This window comes from Pipistrellus kuhlii, unplaced genomic scaffold (genome assembly GCF_014108245.1).
Source record: "Pipistrellus kuhlii isolate mPipKuh1 unplaced genomic scaffold, mPipKuh1.p scaffold_m20_p_4, whole genome shotgun sequence".
Classification (NCBI taxonomy): Eukaryota; Metazoa; Chordata; class Mammalia; order Chiroptera; family Vespertilionidae; genus Pipistrellus; species Pipistrellus kuhlii.
The window spans coordinates 68,160,792-68,177,862 of NW_023425540.1; the positions used below are offsets into that span (position 1 = coordinate 68,160,792).

A 17,071-nucleotide genomic window follows, 5' to 3' on the forward strand; every position below is an offset into this window, starting at 1 on the left:
GAAAGATGAGGAAAGGCATAGGAAAACACTTGCAGTAAGATGATACAGGAACAAGAACTTCAGTGGGTTATACCCCCCTCTTGTGGCCTCTTTAATTATTGTCATTAAAGAACGATCTGTTGTATTTTCAGAGCTGGAAGCGGGAATGGAAACTTGACTCCCAGGCTTGTGTTTCTAGACATTCTAGTTTTGGACAGTTCCTTAAAACGTAGAGCAAAGGATTGAGCCTACATTCTATTCTTTAACGGTGAATTGTCACAAATACTCAAGATAAAAATACTCAAGATAGTAAAGTGCTAATTGTTAAGGTTCTGTATCAGTCCGTATTGATACCTCAGCAGCAGCTCTTACAATAACTCATGTAAATTAGCTTGCTCTGCCTATTATTGCATCTTAGTATGTCTAAGAAAAGATCTTCTAGTTGAAGTTGTCCCTACAAGTTGAACTTGTCACATGGATTTTTCTCAGAGGTCTCCTTAGGATCATCAATATGACAATTTAGAAAACCAGTTACTATTCGGTGTACATAGTTATGCATAACTGCATGGTACTTTGGTTACATCTCTCAGGCCATTTCTTGCCTTCAGAGAAATAAATTGCTGTGCTACTGAAAAGAAATATAGAATTCTCAGGGCTTGAGATGCTGTCATTTCTTTATTAGTTTCACCCTTGAAATCTTCTGATTTGAAAATGAATGCAAAAAACTATACTCCCATGCCTGCCAGGACAGATGCGAGGGTGGGTGCCTAAACTCCAGGTTGCTCTGATGCCACTCACACTTGTACCAGTGCTACCACGATAAGCAATCTGGTTTTATATATTCCTTCCTCTTTCCCCCCCAGGAGATCAATGAGACCAGAAGGAAGCATGAAACTCGCCTGGTAGAGGTGGATTCCGGGCGTCAGATCGAGTATGAGTACAAGCTGGCGCAAGCCCTTCACGAGATGCGTGAGCAGCACGATGCCCAGGTCAAGATGTACAAGGAGGAGCTGGAGCAGACCTACCACGCCAAAGTAAGGTCGCTTATTTCGGGCAGGTTCAAACGCTGAGCCATGACCTCAGCCACCTTTGCTCTGTTCTAGTTTTCTATTTTAAAATTTATCTTTGTTGCTAAAAGTATTACAGATATTTCTCTCTTTTTTCCCCTAGTGACCCTCCTCCTCCCCCACCCGCTACTCCCTGGCTTTCACCACATGCTAAATAAATGCTGCTAGAAGTTGTTAAGAGGAAATAGGATTATTCTAATGTTACCTGAGATGAGGGTTTATCTTTTTGTTCCACTGATCAGTCATGTCATGTCCTAGCAGTAAAACCCAAGGCATCTGAAAACAGTTTTCTTTCAATAACAAGTGCTGATCACGCCGTCCTGCGCATCCACGCAATTATAAATGAACCCTGGGCTGCATCTAGTTCTGACCTCCATGGCATCACACGCTTGGGGCTTTTTGAACAAAGGCCAAATGGAAAGTCTGACACTTCTTCCTCTGCCACTATTATTAATTGAAAAAATATTATAAAACTTTTGTATTAGCAGACCATGCAAAAATCTATCAAATCACCAATGAGTTCAAGCTTTCCTAGGAAATGATTTTACCCCGATGCGGTAAATGTCACATGTTTTAATTAGAAAGGATTATTAGTGAAGGTTTAGAAATTTAGGGTCATAAAGGTATTGAAAATAATTTCTGTTGCATGGCCTTACACTGTTCATGTGGTTTTAATTCATTTTATGATGTAATAGTTGGTTGGTGGAAGGGAAAGGTTCTTTTTTTTTAATATATATATTTTATTGATTTTTTACAGAGAGAAAGGGAGAGGGATAGAGAGCTGGAAACATCGATGAGAGAGAGAGATCAATCAGCTGCCTCCTGCACACCCCCTACTGAGGATGTGCCCGCAACCAATGTACATGCCCTTGACCGGAATCGAACCTGGGACCATTCAGTCCGCAGGCTGACGCTCTATCCACTGAGCCAAACCAGTTTCGGCGGGAGATGTTCTTTAAGCCCCATATTCAATTGCCCAATACTTGTTCAGTGCAAGGCATTGTGCTGGGCAGTGGAGGAGCCAAAGTAAGGATCCGTCGGTCCATCACATGGACTGTGGCCTCAAAGGGAACCAGGGGAGAGACGGCGTACAAAAAAGCATGCTGAGCACATGCAGAATAAATACTATGGGCATTTGGAGGAATAGGATATTGAATTACCTGAGGAGCTGGGTTTTTTTGTTTGTTTGTTTTGTTTTTTTGCTTCTGAAAGGAAGTGTTTCTGTCTGGTTTTAAGTAATCTATCAATTAGTGCTTTCTGCCTGTTTTCTTTATATTCTGTATTATTTGGCGGGTTAGAAATATTTGATGTTTGTTTTCCTACCATGGTTAAACTGCTACTGCCCAACAGAGAAATGTTGATCGGAGACATTAGAGATATAATGGACAAAATGTTGGAGTAATACACGTTGGGCAAAGACCCAGGTATGTGAACATTGTTAAAGGTCAGACATTGAAGCACTTAATGTTACTTTTCCCGTGTCTGCCAACTTCATGCTGCTCTTCCTGTTTCATCAACCAGTTACCAGCAGCCCTGAGGTTTGACATGAAATTCCTTGAGATGAATCATGCTTCCTCATTTGTGTGCTCCGTTTCACAAAGAAAAGGCTGATGATCACTTGCTTCTTCTTTTAGCTCGAGAATGCCAGGCTCTCGTCAGAGATGAACACATCTTCGGTCAACAGCGCCAGGGAAGAACTCATGGAAAGTCGTATGAGAATCGAGAGCCTTTCATCACAGCTTTCTAATCTACAGAAAGAGGTAAGTCACATCTTCCCCGACGAGGAACCGAAGATGAACTTGAAGCCACCTCCACCAGGGTGGTCCCCCTGGCTTTGCTCTGCCCCGAGCCACTTTGCAGAGAGGGTGGAGTTTGTCTGCGTTCACAGGGCCGTCCAGGTTTCTCCATTTTGCATTGCGGAACGTCCTCCGAGCAGAAGACCGTTATTCCTAAATTGGTAGATTGATCCGCTGCTCACCTTACTTACTTGGAAAGTAACCTGAGCTTCTGTTTTTCTTGAGGAAATTTTGTTTTAAATTTTACACATCAGATTAAACTTTTACCTTATTCTTGATTAAAGTTTTCTCTTTATTTCTTTTTCTCTGATTTTAGTGACATCTTTTTCTTGATTATAAAACTGACAACATTTATTGCAGGAATTTAGAAAACAAAGTAGACAGTGACTTACTTTAAGTATAAAATAAGGTAATATAAAAAAAATAAAATTGAAGCTTTTATAGTGCCAGTTATGTGAACTTTATTACGGACACCATAGATATAAACATTATTTTAGACCTATTTTGTCCTGGTAGTATTTTGAAGTTTTCATGGAACAGTAAGGCTGAAAAGACTTTTGAGTTCTCCCAGCCCGACCATAGTGGTGAGTTGAACAACTCGCCCAGAGACTGCACACTGACCAATGGGTTTCTTTCCTAGTTTCCAGCTTGTTTGTTTTTAAATGTTCTTATTGATTTTTTTAGAGAGAGAGGAAAGGAAAAGGATAGAGATAGAAACATCAAGGATGAGAGAGAAACGTCATCTATTGGTTGCCTCCTGCACGCCCCCTAATGGGGATCAAGCCTGTAACCCAGGCATGTGCGCGGATGGGGAATTGAACCAGTGACCTCCTGGTTCATGGGTCGACACTTAACCACTGAGCAATACTGGCTGGGCTTTTTCTTTTTTCTTTTCTTTTTTTTATATGTCCGATTCTTCACTTTACTTCACAATCTCTTCAAAGATTTTCTATTAGGAATTTAATACTCTTCCCCCCCCCCCCCCCCCCCCCCCCGTTACAGCATCTTAACAGGTACCTTTCCAAAAACAGGCCTCTTTGTTCTTACTTTGACTTGACATTTACTACGTTTTCTCCATTTAATACATTATATTCCAGGTGTCCCTCCTCCTGCAATTTTACGTTTCCCTGGCTTTTCTTATTCATGTCTTTGGCTGCTGTTTAATCCACTTGACTGAGCCCATCAGATACCGTGCCCATCCTTGCAAGCTTTTTTGTTAACTTCATTTTAGTAGATTTTCAGTGATGTCAGGCAGGATCCTGGGGATTTTTGGAGCTAACTCTTTAGGAAATACGAGAGAAGAGGAGCATATCCTTCAGGCAAAACAGTTTTACATTTCTCTGTTGGGGGAGGTGGGGAAGGGGTGATCCTTTCCCCCGTTCATTACTGATATCAGATTTTATGACAAAGAATATACCTTGAGGAATATCTTCATTCATTGATATATTTTAGCCCTAGAAAGATCATCAAAAATGAAAAGCCATCTCTCAATGCTTAAATGTCGTTATACCTTAATAGTATTAATGTTGAGTCATATCAGTTTCATCACTCTGCTTCTTAGGCCACAGAATTTCCTTTAAGTTATGACGCATGTTAGCGAAGTACTTCTTAAATTTTATTTAAAATGGACATAGCCTTTCAAATGCTGACTTTAGAAAATGTTTTTAAATACTACATGCTAGCATTATTATGTTCTGGAATTAGGGGTTTTTACATGTTGCTTACAGCATTTCTGTCATTGCTATCTAGACTTTTCACTTTGGCTAAGATAATTTGTTGGTCAGTATCTTTGTATGCAGGCATGTCCAGTGGCCCTGTGAAAACATGTTTAGTTTTTGTTTTCTTACACCCAGACTCTGGAAACTGCTATTGCAACTAGAGCATAATAAACTAGTGCAATAAATTGTTACAAACTATAAAAAATAAAATAAAAAACAAGACCATTAGAAGCCAGTCATAAAATTTTAGAGTTCGAGGTGGGATCTTACAGATAATTAGGCCTCTTCACTTTCCAAACGTGGATACTGGGTTAGTGAGTGCCGAGGGTCTCCTCTGTAGCTGACAGCAGGATTGGGAGGGAGGCCTGCTTCTCATGTCCCGTTCGATGTTTTTCACACATAACAGATGCAGTGCAGCTATTTAAAATATAATTTAAATGTTCCTATTTAAACTACAAAATGATTCAGATTAACTTTAAACCCTTTTTAGCCTACATTTTGATTTTTCTCTCTTAAGGAACTCTGGAGCATCAACGACAGACCAATAGGTGTGTTTCAGGGTTTATACATCCAGGCGCAGAGGTTCTCTGAATCTTGGGAACTTTTCGTCTCATCAGCCCCTTTATCTTTTTTTTTTTTTTTTTTAATTTGTAACATTTATTTCTTTTCATTGTAAAGTATGTATGTCATCTGCCCCTTTAGATCCCATCTTGTTGCCCATTCTGTCTACCTCCCACCTGGGAATAAAGTGAAGAGATTCATTGAAGAAGATAATTCATTGAAGAGCTTGCATATATATATATATATATATATATATATATATATATATAATTTTTATTTATTTATTTATTTATTTATTTATTTTTAGAGGAAAGAACATATAAGAAACCGAGAGGATAAAATGTATTTCTCAGTTTATAGCATTGTTTTTGCAAATGCATCTAAGTGCAAGCTCTCAGAGGCAGGGACTATGTTTGGTATCACTATTATGAAGAAGGCCTGCTTCTAATACAGAATGTTAGATGCTGCTCTGAATTATAATTGATTGATTGATTGATTGATTATTTTTTAAACAACTTTTTTTGGGGGGCATAATTCAGGCTTTACCGAAAAGTTGGAAACATGGTCCAGACAGTTCCCCTGTCTCCCTTCCCCCGTTGCCCCTATTGGTTAGCATTTTGTTCATGGTCTGAACTGAGACCTGACAGTAGTAGACTCCAGACTGTTTGGGTTTCACCACGTCTTCTGTTACTGCTATTTTTCTGCTCCAGGGAACGCCTCTCCCGAGTCTCCTGGTCTGGGACAGCTTCTCAGGCTTCCCTTGTTCTTATGACCATGACAGTTTTGAGGAGCACTAACAGATATCCTACAGACTGTTCCCGATTGGATTTATCGGGTGCGTTTCTCCTGATTAGCCTGGTTCATGTATTTAGGTGCCCTTATTGCATCAAATCAGGGATGATGTGACATCCATGTTAGATCCCTGGTGATGTCAGTCTTCGCAGTTGGGTAAAGTGGGGTTTGCCAGGTTTCTCCCCGACCAGATGACTGCTCTTCCCTCCCCACACTCATTTCCGAGCTGTCAGGGCTGAAGGGCAGGGATTCAGCTCTACATGCTGAGGTGGACTGTCTGCATTTATTAACCGGAACGCTTAAGTAGAGGTGTAGTTCTTCTGCCCTGTTGACACATTGATTTATTCACGTATTAGTTCACATCAGGGTGAACTCATGGATATTTCACTCGGGCTATGATCCAGTACTACATCTCTTCCCCAGCTTCGGCCATAGGAGTTCCTCAGGGTGGGGGTTGCCACGGCCCCCATTTGGAGCACTTCTTTACTTCCTGGTGCTCTGAGGTGCTGCTGGCTCATCTTGTACCCTCCCTGCCCCCCACCTCAGGTCTGCCATTTCTCCCAGGAGCCCTGAGGAGAAGATACATGCACATGGGGTCGGGCTCTGAGTGTGCTCACTGGTACTGGGGGTCACCGCTTCCCGGCCCTCCCGCAGGCAGAGCTAGGCCATCGTGAATGTATGCTAACCCGTGTTTGCGCTCTTGGTTGCCTCCTTGCCTGAATGTTGAGCTAAATACAGATTCGTACTGATGCCTCTGACTCCTACCCTGTACCTCAGGGTACATTTCAGGCTCCCTTCCTCGTTTACCTGTAATTTTTCTCCCGGAGAGTAAGAAACCTGGTTTCTTCCATCCTGTTTACTGACTTGTTCGAGCGCAGTGTACGTATAAGGCAGTTTCACAGTTGTTGCCCACACCCTGCCGGCAATAAATCTCCTTGAGGCGCGCAGTGTGTCTGCACCCATGTAGCGTTCCTTTTATCTCGGCTCCCAGGGCCTCAGCTGTCCGTCGGTCCTTTTGAATTGATGGCCTCTGTCGCTTTCTGAGGCTACTGAGATGAATTCTGTCTTGGAGAAATATAGAGGAATAATTACCTGGGGAGCCACAAGGTTTCTAAGATTAACTTCCTGGCACGGGATGTATAATTTCTAATTTTTTAAAATACCAAACCAGAAGTCTTTATATTTACAACGATATTTTGCAGAGCACACTGTGTTGCTAGACTTTGCGGGCGGGGTGAGCAGGAGAGAGCACAGCAGTCCCACAGGGACTCTCCCTAAAGGGACAGCCAGAGCCCCCGTGGAGTCCCCAATAGTTCCAGCAACTCTCAGACTGCCCGCCCCTGTGTCTCCTTCTGTCAACGAGTTTCTTATCTTTCTTTAGTTCTTTACCTTTGTTGATTGATACTTCTGAGCTAAAAGGATTGTAAGGGAGTCAGACTTGACTTTCATTAAAGCCCTAGTTTTAGAATTCTGTTTTATTTGGTCAAATATGGAAAACTTACATGTATATTTATGACACATTTGATGGCTATATCCTTTATAAAGCATTTCCTGTGGGCTGCATTTTATATTGGAGGAATTTTGGGTTTTAAATTCTTAAAATCAAAATCTCTTGCATTCTGAACCTCTTAGACATTCCTTAGGATTCTATTTGCTTTCCAACCCAGGCAGAGGATGGTGGTTTAAAATAGCCGCCTGTGCTAATGTGGGAATGTTCCTCGAAAGTCAATGTGTCCCCTTGAATCTGCAGTCTAGAGCCTGCTTGGAGAGGATCCAAGAGCTGGAGGACTTGCTCGCCAAAGAAAGAGACAACTCTCGGCGCATGCTGTCTGACAAAGAGAGGGAGATGGCGGAAATAAGGGACCAGATGCAGCAACAGCTGAGTGATTATGAGCAACTTCTCGACGTAAAGTTAGCCCTCGACATGGAAATCAGTGCTTACAGGAAACTCCTAGAAGGCGAAGAGGAGAGGTGAGCAACTCGGGCATCTGCTTTACGGCCTACTTTTTGCCTCCCCCCCCCCCCCCTTTTTTTTTTTTATTTAGAAGAGAGTAGATAGGATTGGGTTATATTTTAAAACAAGGCTAACTTTAAATATTTTCTCTGTCATTTCTTTTAACACCTAGGTGTTGAAATGTTCATAGTAATAGATCATATTTCTATGTCAGCAACGAAAACAGTGGTTCAATCAGTCTATTATTATTATTATTATTATTATTAATTACTAGAGGCCCAGTGCATGAAATTCGTGCACGGGTGGGGGGGTGTCCCCTCAGCCCAGCCTGCACCCTCTCTAATCTGGGACCCCTTGAGGGATGTCCAACTGCCGGTTTAGGGCCAATCCCAGGGATTAGGCCTAAACCGGCAGTCGGACATCCCTCTCACAATCCTGGACCTCTGGCTCCTAATTGCTCACCTGCTTGGTCATCCCTAACTGTGTCTCCCCTTCACCCCCACCCTGCTGGTCTGATTTTCCTAACTGCTCCTTGCTGCTGGCCAGGTTGCCCCAGCTGCCCCCTCCCTGCCGGCCTGATTGCTCCTAACTGCCTCCTCCCGTTGGCCTGGTCACCCTCAACTCCCCCTCTCCCCAACACCCTGCTGGTTTGGTCACCCCACACAGCCTGCTTGTTCAGTGGTTTGGTCTTCCCTCACTAATCCCCTTGCCAGCCTGGTTGTATGCAGCCATCTCGTGAGGGTGTGAGGTTCAATTTGCATAACACCTATTTATTTATTTCCTTTGAGATTTAAAATGTTTTGATAATTTAACAAGTTGTAAAATATCAGATTTGCTGAAAGAGACTTTCTACTTATTTTTCAAATCAGGATTAGTGTATAAATCCTTTTAACATCTATTCTCAGAAAAAAAGTTCCAATGGAAAAGTATCGTGATTTAGAATCAAAAGCCATTCAATTTCAGTATTGCGTACAGTTGTGATTATAATCTTGTAAAAAGAAAATGCAGGTATGATAAGACTAAAAAGTACAGTAAATATAACATTGTTTGTGTAGGGTGATGGTAGATAGGACAGTTTCTTCCGGTTTTCCAAACCTTCTGCATTACGGTTATTATATTCTGTTCCTGGGGAAAGCATTCAGATTACTATTACTCTCAAGAAAACCGATGGTGGACATCCTCCCGCACAGAAGTCTGTCTTAGTTAAGATGTGCACCGGCTTTGTCTCACAGATTGCCAGTCGTGCTTTGCTTTAGAAGTGCACGTGCAGGGTTTTAACACCCACTTTTAAGGCAGGAGGGGAAGTGTGTTTCATAAACGGAGCATTCTGTTTCCTTGCAGATTGAAGCTCTCGCCGAGCCCTTCCTCCCGTGTGACAGTCTCACGAGCATCCTCCAGTCGCAGCGTGCGCACCACTAGGGGGAAGCGGAAGAGAGTGGACGTGGAAGAATCGGAGGCGAGCAGCAGTGTTAGCATCTCTCATTCCGCCTCAGCCACCGGGAACATCTGTATCGAAGAGATAGATGTTGACGGGAAATTTATCCGCTTGAAGAACACGTCCGAACAGGTAAAAAAATTCTCCCCCAGCAAGACTTTGCTGACTGGTGGGCTATCTTGCAATTGTAACAGCTCCTCAGCCTTTACGTGGATTTAGTGGCCTTCACCGAAGTTCATGGAGAAAGTATCAGTGACACCAGGAGGGGGAAGTGGAGCTGATGCGCGAAGTGGTTTGAAGGTTTTCTTCATTAGCCCTTCCTTACAGAAGCACCAGGGCTTCTGTTCACTCCTGGTCATTTTGTCACAGTGGCCTTCCTGAGGATGATTACTGTTCCTCCCTGCCCTCTCAAGGTTTCTGAAAAACTTGGCGTGTGGGTGTGAATGGAGGGTATTCTTTCACAGCCATTAGCTTCAGGAAAAGAAGGAAATATAAGCCAGACTCAGGTATTTCCTCTCTAAATGAAGGAGTGAACGAATGCTAATGCATCTGGACCACTTCTGCCCACATTTAATCTGCAGTGTGGTCAAAGTTGCAGTTTTGCTGAATGACAAAGCCATATTTTCTTTTTTTTTATCTCTGTTTTTGTTTTAGAGGGAAGGAGAGTGAAGGTGAGAAAGGAAGAGAGAGGGAGAAGGAGAGGAAGAGAGAGAGAGAAATATCAAAGTGAGAGTGAAACATCAACTGGTTGCCTCCTGAATGTGCCCCTACTGGGGATTGAACGTGAAACTTTTTGGTGTATGGGATGATGCTCCAACCAAGTGAGCCACACTGGCCAGGGCACCGTATTTTCTTTGTATTATAGGAAAATAGGAATCATGGGAGTCAGCCATAAAGCTAGATTAACTTCCTTTATAGACTCATTTGTTTGATTATTCCATAGCTCTCTGTGTATTTGAAGTGACCTTGTTTTATTTTCTTCTCTGAATAGGATCAACCAATGGGAGGCTGGGAGATGATCAGAAAAATAGGAGACACATCAGTCAGTTACAAATATACCTCAAGATATGTGCTGAAGGCAGGGCAGACTGTTACAGTAAGTGGATTTAGTCATTTAACTTCATTGTCTTACCTATCAGTATTTCAGGAAAATGGTTGGCTTAAAGAGAAGCATTTTAGAAATGCACATTAAAACATCTTTGACATCATTAGGAAATCACACATGCTATTAAAGATTTTAAAAGGTCTGTGTTAGTGAGAGTTGCAGTTGTCTATTAAAAGTGAAAGAATTGACCTATGAATTCTTTCTGTTTTGTCTGAACAAGTAAAACAGCTGTCTCCTGACTGGTAATTGTAGCCCAGGGTCCTTGAGAAGATAACTGCTTGGCATAGAGAACAGTTAGGAAGACCATCTGTTATGCTGGGATCAGCCTCACCGCGACAGCCTTTAGTCTCAGATGAGTATCAGAATGTGGGCAGTGGGTAATGTCCAGGCCCCACTCACCTTAGTCACCATCTCTAGTGCTGGGATAGGGACTACTTACGTTCTCAATAGAAGTCATTAGGTGATAGGCACTGCTTAAAGAGCCACTCCTTGAAACATAATATTTTACCAAAAATAGTTACATGTGGATTTTACATGATATGTAAAAGATTTAGAGAGATGGGCTATGTGCCATTCTGATTTGTTTTGAATTCTAAGTGGTTCTCTATTGCTGTGTTCTGAAACACTGTATCTTCACTAGTGGCTAAATATCATTTGCTCATTTTCAGAGAATTTTCATTGATTAAGCACCAGGTTCCTTTGCTCTACTTAGTAAGTAGCTTTAGCAAACAATATGTTAGCTTTGATAGAGATCTTTAACAAGTTACTGTTTTCATCCCTAGAGAATGTAGAGATGGCTTTTTATCAATTCTTTTAAAAATATTAAACATGTTTTAAATTTGGATGGATATAAACCTTACTTAAGTGTCTAAGAGCAAAAGCTGAAGAGGTTAGAACTTATCTTTTAAAAGTTATTCATAGAGCTTGATGCCATATTGTGAAAATGTCAGATGCTAATTTTATAATCATGGGTAAAAATGGGAACAAATACCCTAATTACATTATCCTTTCCTTTACATAGTAATTACTATAGTGAGAAAATTGCTCAGTTTTTATTATTTGTCTTATGGAAGCTGCATAATGTAGTGGAAAGCATCTAACATTTTAATTCAGAAGATTCAGATTTGAGTGTGCTCTCTATCTCTTTAAAGTAATGTGAAGCCATTATGCCAATCACTGCATTTTCCACTGCATATAATTCCGCAGGACTGAATAGATATACATTCTGTAGGGCGAGGGGAGAAGCCAGTTGTCATATAAAATACTGGAGTACTTTTTTTCTCTCTAGTTTGTATCATGAAATGTGAGAAGCACGTTAGTGATAAGTGATTTATCTATAAAATTGTAAGAGGCGATAGCAAAGATGAATTTAAAATTCTAGAACAGAAATAAAAGAACTACACAGGTCACTGTAAATTTTCTTGTAGCCACATTTAAAAAGAGTAAAGAAAGATGTGAAATTAACTTTAGCACTACATTTTATTTAATCCGGTATATCCAAAATATCACCATTTCAACATGGAATCAATATAAAAAATTGTCAGATAGTTTACTTTTTTTTGAATTGATTCTTCCAACTTATGTCCTTTCTGCATATCTCCATTTGGACCAGCCACACTTCTGGAGCTCACAGCCACTCTGCTCTGGGACATATTTATTACTTTTAAGTTAAATTACCCAGTAAGATTGCTGATATTTTATGATTATTATTAACACGAAACCAACCACGCGATTCCATGTGGACTGGTGAAAAGTTTTGCTCGCAATTAGGAAAACACTAAGGTTCCAAATAATCTGGAAGTCTGCTCAGATGCATTCCTTTTCCAGTTTTCTCCCAGGACATGCCCCCTGGCCCTTGCCACGTGTAATGCCGATGGAAGGCCTGGGAGCTGCAAGTGGGCATCTGACGAGAAAGGGCTCCTCCATAGGCTTTCCCGCATTTGGAAGTATACTGGCCTGGACCATCTCCAGTCTTCTTCCGCCATCAGATAGCCCGTTGTGTTGTAAAACAAGTTACTGGTAGAGAACTTTCCTCGTTTCATGTGGTTCTTCAGGACAATCGGGACAGGTTGCTGTGTTGTTGAGGTGTAGAGGTGTAATGAGTTGTCCAGGATTCACACCTACATTTTCTACTCTAAAGTTTTTTCCACTTTACCCATATTCTTCTGCCAGTAAGTACATTAAAAATATGGCAGAATTCTCATGCTGATGAAAGGGAAAATGTAATTGTCTTCTTTGTTTTGCCTGTTTCAATAGCAGTCACATTCCTGTATCTTTTTAAATATATGTATTTTTTATTGGTTTTTTTATAGAGAGGAAGGAAGAGAGAGAGAGGTAGAAACATCGGTGAAAGAGAAACATCGATCAGCTGCCTCCTGCACACTCCCCACTAGGGATGTGTCTGCAACCAAGATGCATGCCCAGGAATTGAACCTGGGACCCTTCAGTCTGCAGGTCGACGCTCTAGCCACTGAGCCAAACCGGTTAAGGCTCCTGTATCTTTTTGGAGTTCCATTTCACACAGTTCCTGGTTAGAGACATACCACTGTCCATGAGTATTCTCTATAGGCCGTCTCCCCCAGAAGGTCTGAGAGAAGTTAGTCCTCCTGGATCCCTGCTGCAGGCAGCTGGACCACAGATACTGTGGGAGGGGCCAGAGGCTCCCTTCACATGAACTCAGGGGGCTAATAGAATGCTGACAGTGAGAACTCGGATTCACTGAGCAAGCCAGCCACCCCTTGTCCTGGATAAAAATGTCAATCTTCTAGGTACATCCATCCCATCTTATGGATGACAACAGTAAGGTAACTTTCTCCAGGGTAAGCTGACATGCAGAGGAACTAGGAGGTGAATGTAGGCAACTTTACTTCCCAGCCCCGTGTCATCATTTTCACTTATCAGCGGAGGAAGCTGAAGCCCAGATAAGTTGTGCGGGTTCTCCTTGACACAGCCAGTTAATGTAGCGGGTCTGGAGCTAGGGCACAGGTCTGAGGCCTTTAGAATCTGCCCTCCTGGGTGTTCAGCTCTCTCATAATGGTGCTGTCATCGGCAGGCGGATATGGGTTCTGAGTGGACTGACGTCCTGATTTTGTTTCCAGATCTGGGCTGCAAACGCGGGTGTCACAGCCAGCCCTCCCACCGACCTCATCTGGAAGAACCAGAACTCCTGGGGCACTGGCGAAGACGTGAAGGTCATCCTGAGAAATTCTCAGGGAGAGGTACGGCCTTTCATGATATCAGCACCCCTGCCATGTCCGCCTCACCCAAAAGTTCATCACGCGAGTGTGGCTTCTTTGCAGAAATCAAATAAAAAAGTGACCGGTTGCTTAACTCAGACCAGGGCTGCCGCATAATTCAGGGGACGCTGACTTCAGACGTGGGGATGCAGTATGAGTGTCGGAGTCCTGACTGGTGACAGCAGAGGCTCAGTGAGCCTGGCCAAGCCGTGGTCCCCATGCACACGGCTGTGTGCCCTTGGCAGCTTCCTTCCCTGGCTTAGTGTTCTCCAAAACGGAGATAAGGCAATGTAAGTGAGCTGACATTGATACAGTGAGAGCAGCAGCATGAGACAGTCCTGGGAGGTGCTTGGAACAGCATCTGGCCTCTGTGAACATAGTGTTACCAACCTTGTCACTGGCTGTCAGTGTGTGTGAAACTGGATTTGCTTGATGTGTATGTTTTCAAACATGTCAGGCCTAGAATTCTTGTCAAAGCACCTTACCCATCCCCAAATGTCAGATAAAGTCACCTTGTGCCCCTACCACGTACACACACACACACACCCATGAGTGTGCTCTCGTGCACCAGGAGACACACGTGTCTGTGCAAGGGAGTGGCCTCGGGCAAATCCCAGTGCCCCGAGGGCTGCTTCTCTCCCGAAGGGCCAGGTGCAGGCCTCGTGCCCTACCCCACGCCGGCCAGATGGGCCCCTCACTGGAGAGTGAGTATATGGAGGGCAAGGACCTGTTCTCGCATTGTGCCTGGCACACAGTAGGCATTTAGTAAGAATTTCCTGGATACATTTTTTAAAAAATCAAACATGGACTTTCACTTAAGTTCAGAGACATAAAGTGATTAACTGAGCTGTCAGCGCGCTGATGACTAACTGCTCCACGCAAGGGACCCGCTGAAGGATGCGGAGCGCCCCTGGTCTCAGGCTGAGGCTGGGATGGAACGGCATCTGTCTTGTCTGTAGGCCTCAGTCTAGCCGTGTTAGTTTTGGGGGTGCATCTGGGACTCTCACCTCCAAATGCCCGCTGGGTTCTCCAGGTAGGGGAGTGCTTACAGTGCCCTCAGTAATTCACAGGCTTCCAGTGCGGGGTCTCCCTCCTGTTTGTCTGCGCGGGCCCTGGCCAGCTGCCTGCAGCCCTTTGGAGGCCTTCCCAGCGGTGGCTGGTGCCGCCGCCTCGGTGCTGGGATTTCCGTAGCCCCTGGGCTGGTGGTTCCCTGTAACTGACGTGGGCAGAGCACATGTCCCTTTCGGAACCCGTAGGGGCGGAGTGCGCTAGGTTGGAAGGCGCTGTGGGAAGGCAGATGAAATCGGCTTGTGTGAGCCGTGGGATCTGGTTGCCACCCAGAGCGTTCTTTTCTGTGTGAAAAGGTGTTCCATCTTAGAGGTGATCTTAATAGGAGGATATTTGGAACGCAGCAGGTTCAGAAACCCACACTAGAGATATAATGACATGAATAAAGCAGGTGCCAGAGCCTGGGTGGGCGTGAGGTCATAGTGACGTTTCCATGAAGCGAACGGAAGTTCGGGTTTCCCTTCATAATTAGACCACTGACTGTCAGATCCATTGGATGGTTTGTCTATTTTTAAAAAAAACACACAAACGTTTGCTTCCTGTTTGCTAGGCTCTGTTAGTGACGTCTGTCAGCAGCAAGGGGCGGTATCACAATGTAGTTACTGATTCCTGTGACTTGTCACGAGTACTTTTGTCAGCTGTCTAATTCCACAAGACTGTGTTCCCAGACCATGTTTGCAACGATCTGTATTCATCACCATAAAGGCCACTTTTCTGTAACCTTGAAGGTAATTGGCTCAAGTCAGATTCATTTTCTGTGCCCATTTCCTTCTTACTGAGTCATGGAAAGTGTCAGAAAACCCAATGAGACTGGCTTTAAAAGAATGGGAATGTGTGGGCTCACAGAACCAAATCTCCAGAGGTAGTAGGCTTGACCCCTGGGCTCACCCAGTGTCCCACGGGTCCTCCTGTTGCCTCCGCTTCCCGCGCTGTCTCCCTCATGGATTCAGGATGGCTGCTGGCCGCCCCTGGAGCTGGATCGGTATGGGAAAGAGCGGCTTCCCGTGTCTTACTGTGCCCGCCTCTAACCCAGTGCTGGGGCCAGGAGGCCATGCTGGGGCTTGAGTCTCCCTCCCCGGCGGGGTCACACTCCGTGGGACAGGTGGGTGTCCAGTGAAATGGGGGCTCTGACTGAGAAATGAGGGAGGGAGTGTTGGATGGTTAAAAACACAGAAAGTAAAATGTCTTTATATGAGGGAAATAAAAAATAAAGCAGTGTCTCTGTACCTTGCAGAATATAGGCACAACTGAAATTTATCTATGAAAATGATTACTGCCGTATACAGCGACATCTTAACTTAACCCTCTGCTCCTCCATTAACAAAAACGCCCTGAGTAGTTATACCCCAGAAAACAGTAAATGTCACATAGCTCAGCCGCCAGAAGCTAGAAGGTGAAGAATCTGCAACAGATTTTGAAAAAATCTTTCCTTATTTTAAGATGAGTTGAGGAAAGCTGTGCACTTCAAAAGTTTTTTGAGAATCTTCTCTGCAACCTTTAGGTGCACGGGTCAGTGCCCAACCAACTGAGCCATACCAGCCAGGGCTCCAGCTTCATTTTATTCAGCATTTATTTGGCACCTTCTTCTTGGTGGAGCCACGTGAGAGCCTTAACTCTGCATTCACGTGAAGTGCTATAAGAATTCAATCTGCCAAATCACTTACAGGATTTGGATAACAGAATGAGATAAGAAGCAGTGGGACCTTCTCAAATTGGATACCAGTAGCTTCTCTGCAGGGAATACTGAAGATCTAAGAACTGCCTCTGATTATGCAAAAATTCCTGTTCAGGAGCTAAAGCTACCGATGAGCCACTTTACACAACGTCCCCGGTGTAGGAATGCTATTTCTTAAACTTACGTGTGGCTTCAACTCCTCTTGCTTTTAGGAGGTGGCCCAAAGAAGTACAGTCTTTAAAACAACCATACCGGAAGAGGAAGAGGAGGAGGAGGAAGTAGCTGAAGTGGCTATCGAGGAAGAACTTTTCCACCAGCAGGTATTGTTACTTCAATATATCTGCTTTAAATGTTATTAATGGAATTAACATGGAGTTTGGTTTTCCCTTGTGCTTGATGAGCCAGAGCAGTGAACTATGAGTGGGGGCTGCTTTTCCTGAGGAGACACTGGGGATAGTCCATCAGGCGACTGCAAGAAAATGCTGGCATGCCTTTTTAAAACATTGTTTTCTCATTATATACAATTTCAGTTTTGTCTTGTTGTTTTTTTAATGTACATAGTTCGGTAGGACATGTGTGACACTTATGAAGCATATGTAATTGGAATGCCTGCTCAAAATTGTTTCCTTAAGGATTCTGTGATTGAGAAGTTCACACCTCGAAATTAGAGTAAGCATCAGCATGT

General features: G+C 43.4%; 1 protein-coding gene across 1 annotated transcript in view; it reads left to right on the forward strand.

Moving 5' to 3' along the window:
* The window catches only part of LMNB1 (lamin B1), a 39,542-nt gene that overhangs the window by 19,508 nt on the left and 2,963 nt on the right, over nt 1-17,071 (forward strand). Inside the window, exons 4-10 of the mRNA XM_036409782.2 lie at nt 843-1,013; nt 2,681-2,806; nt 7,664-7,884; nt 9,209-9,434; nt 10,294-10,398; nt 13,506-13,625; nt 16,599-16,706. Coding sequence (XP_036265675.1) covers nt 843-1,013; nt 2,681-2,806; nt 7,664-7,884; nt 9,209-9,434; nt 10,294-10,398; nt 13,506-13,625; nt 16,599-16,706 — 1,077 coding nt within the window. The remainder of the gene's footprint in view (nt 1-842; nt 1,014-2,680; nt 2,807-7,663; nt 7,885-9,208; nt 9,435-10,293; nt 10,399-13,505; nt 13,626-16,598; nt 16,707-17,071) is intronic.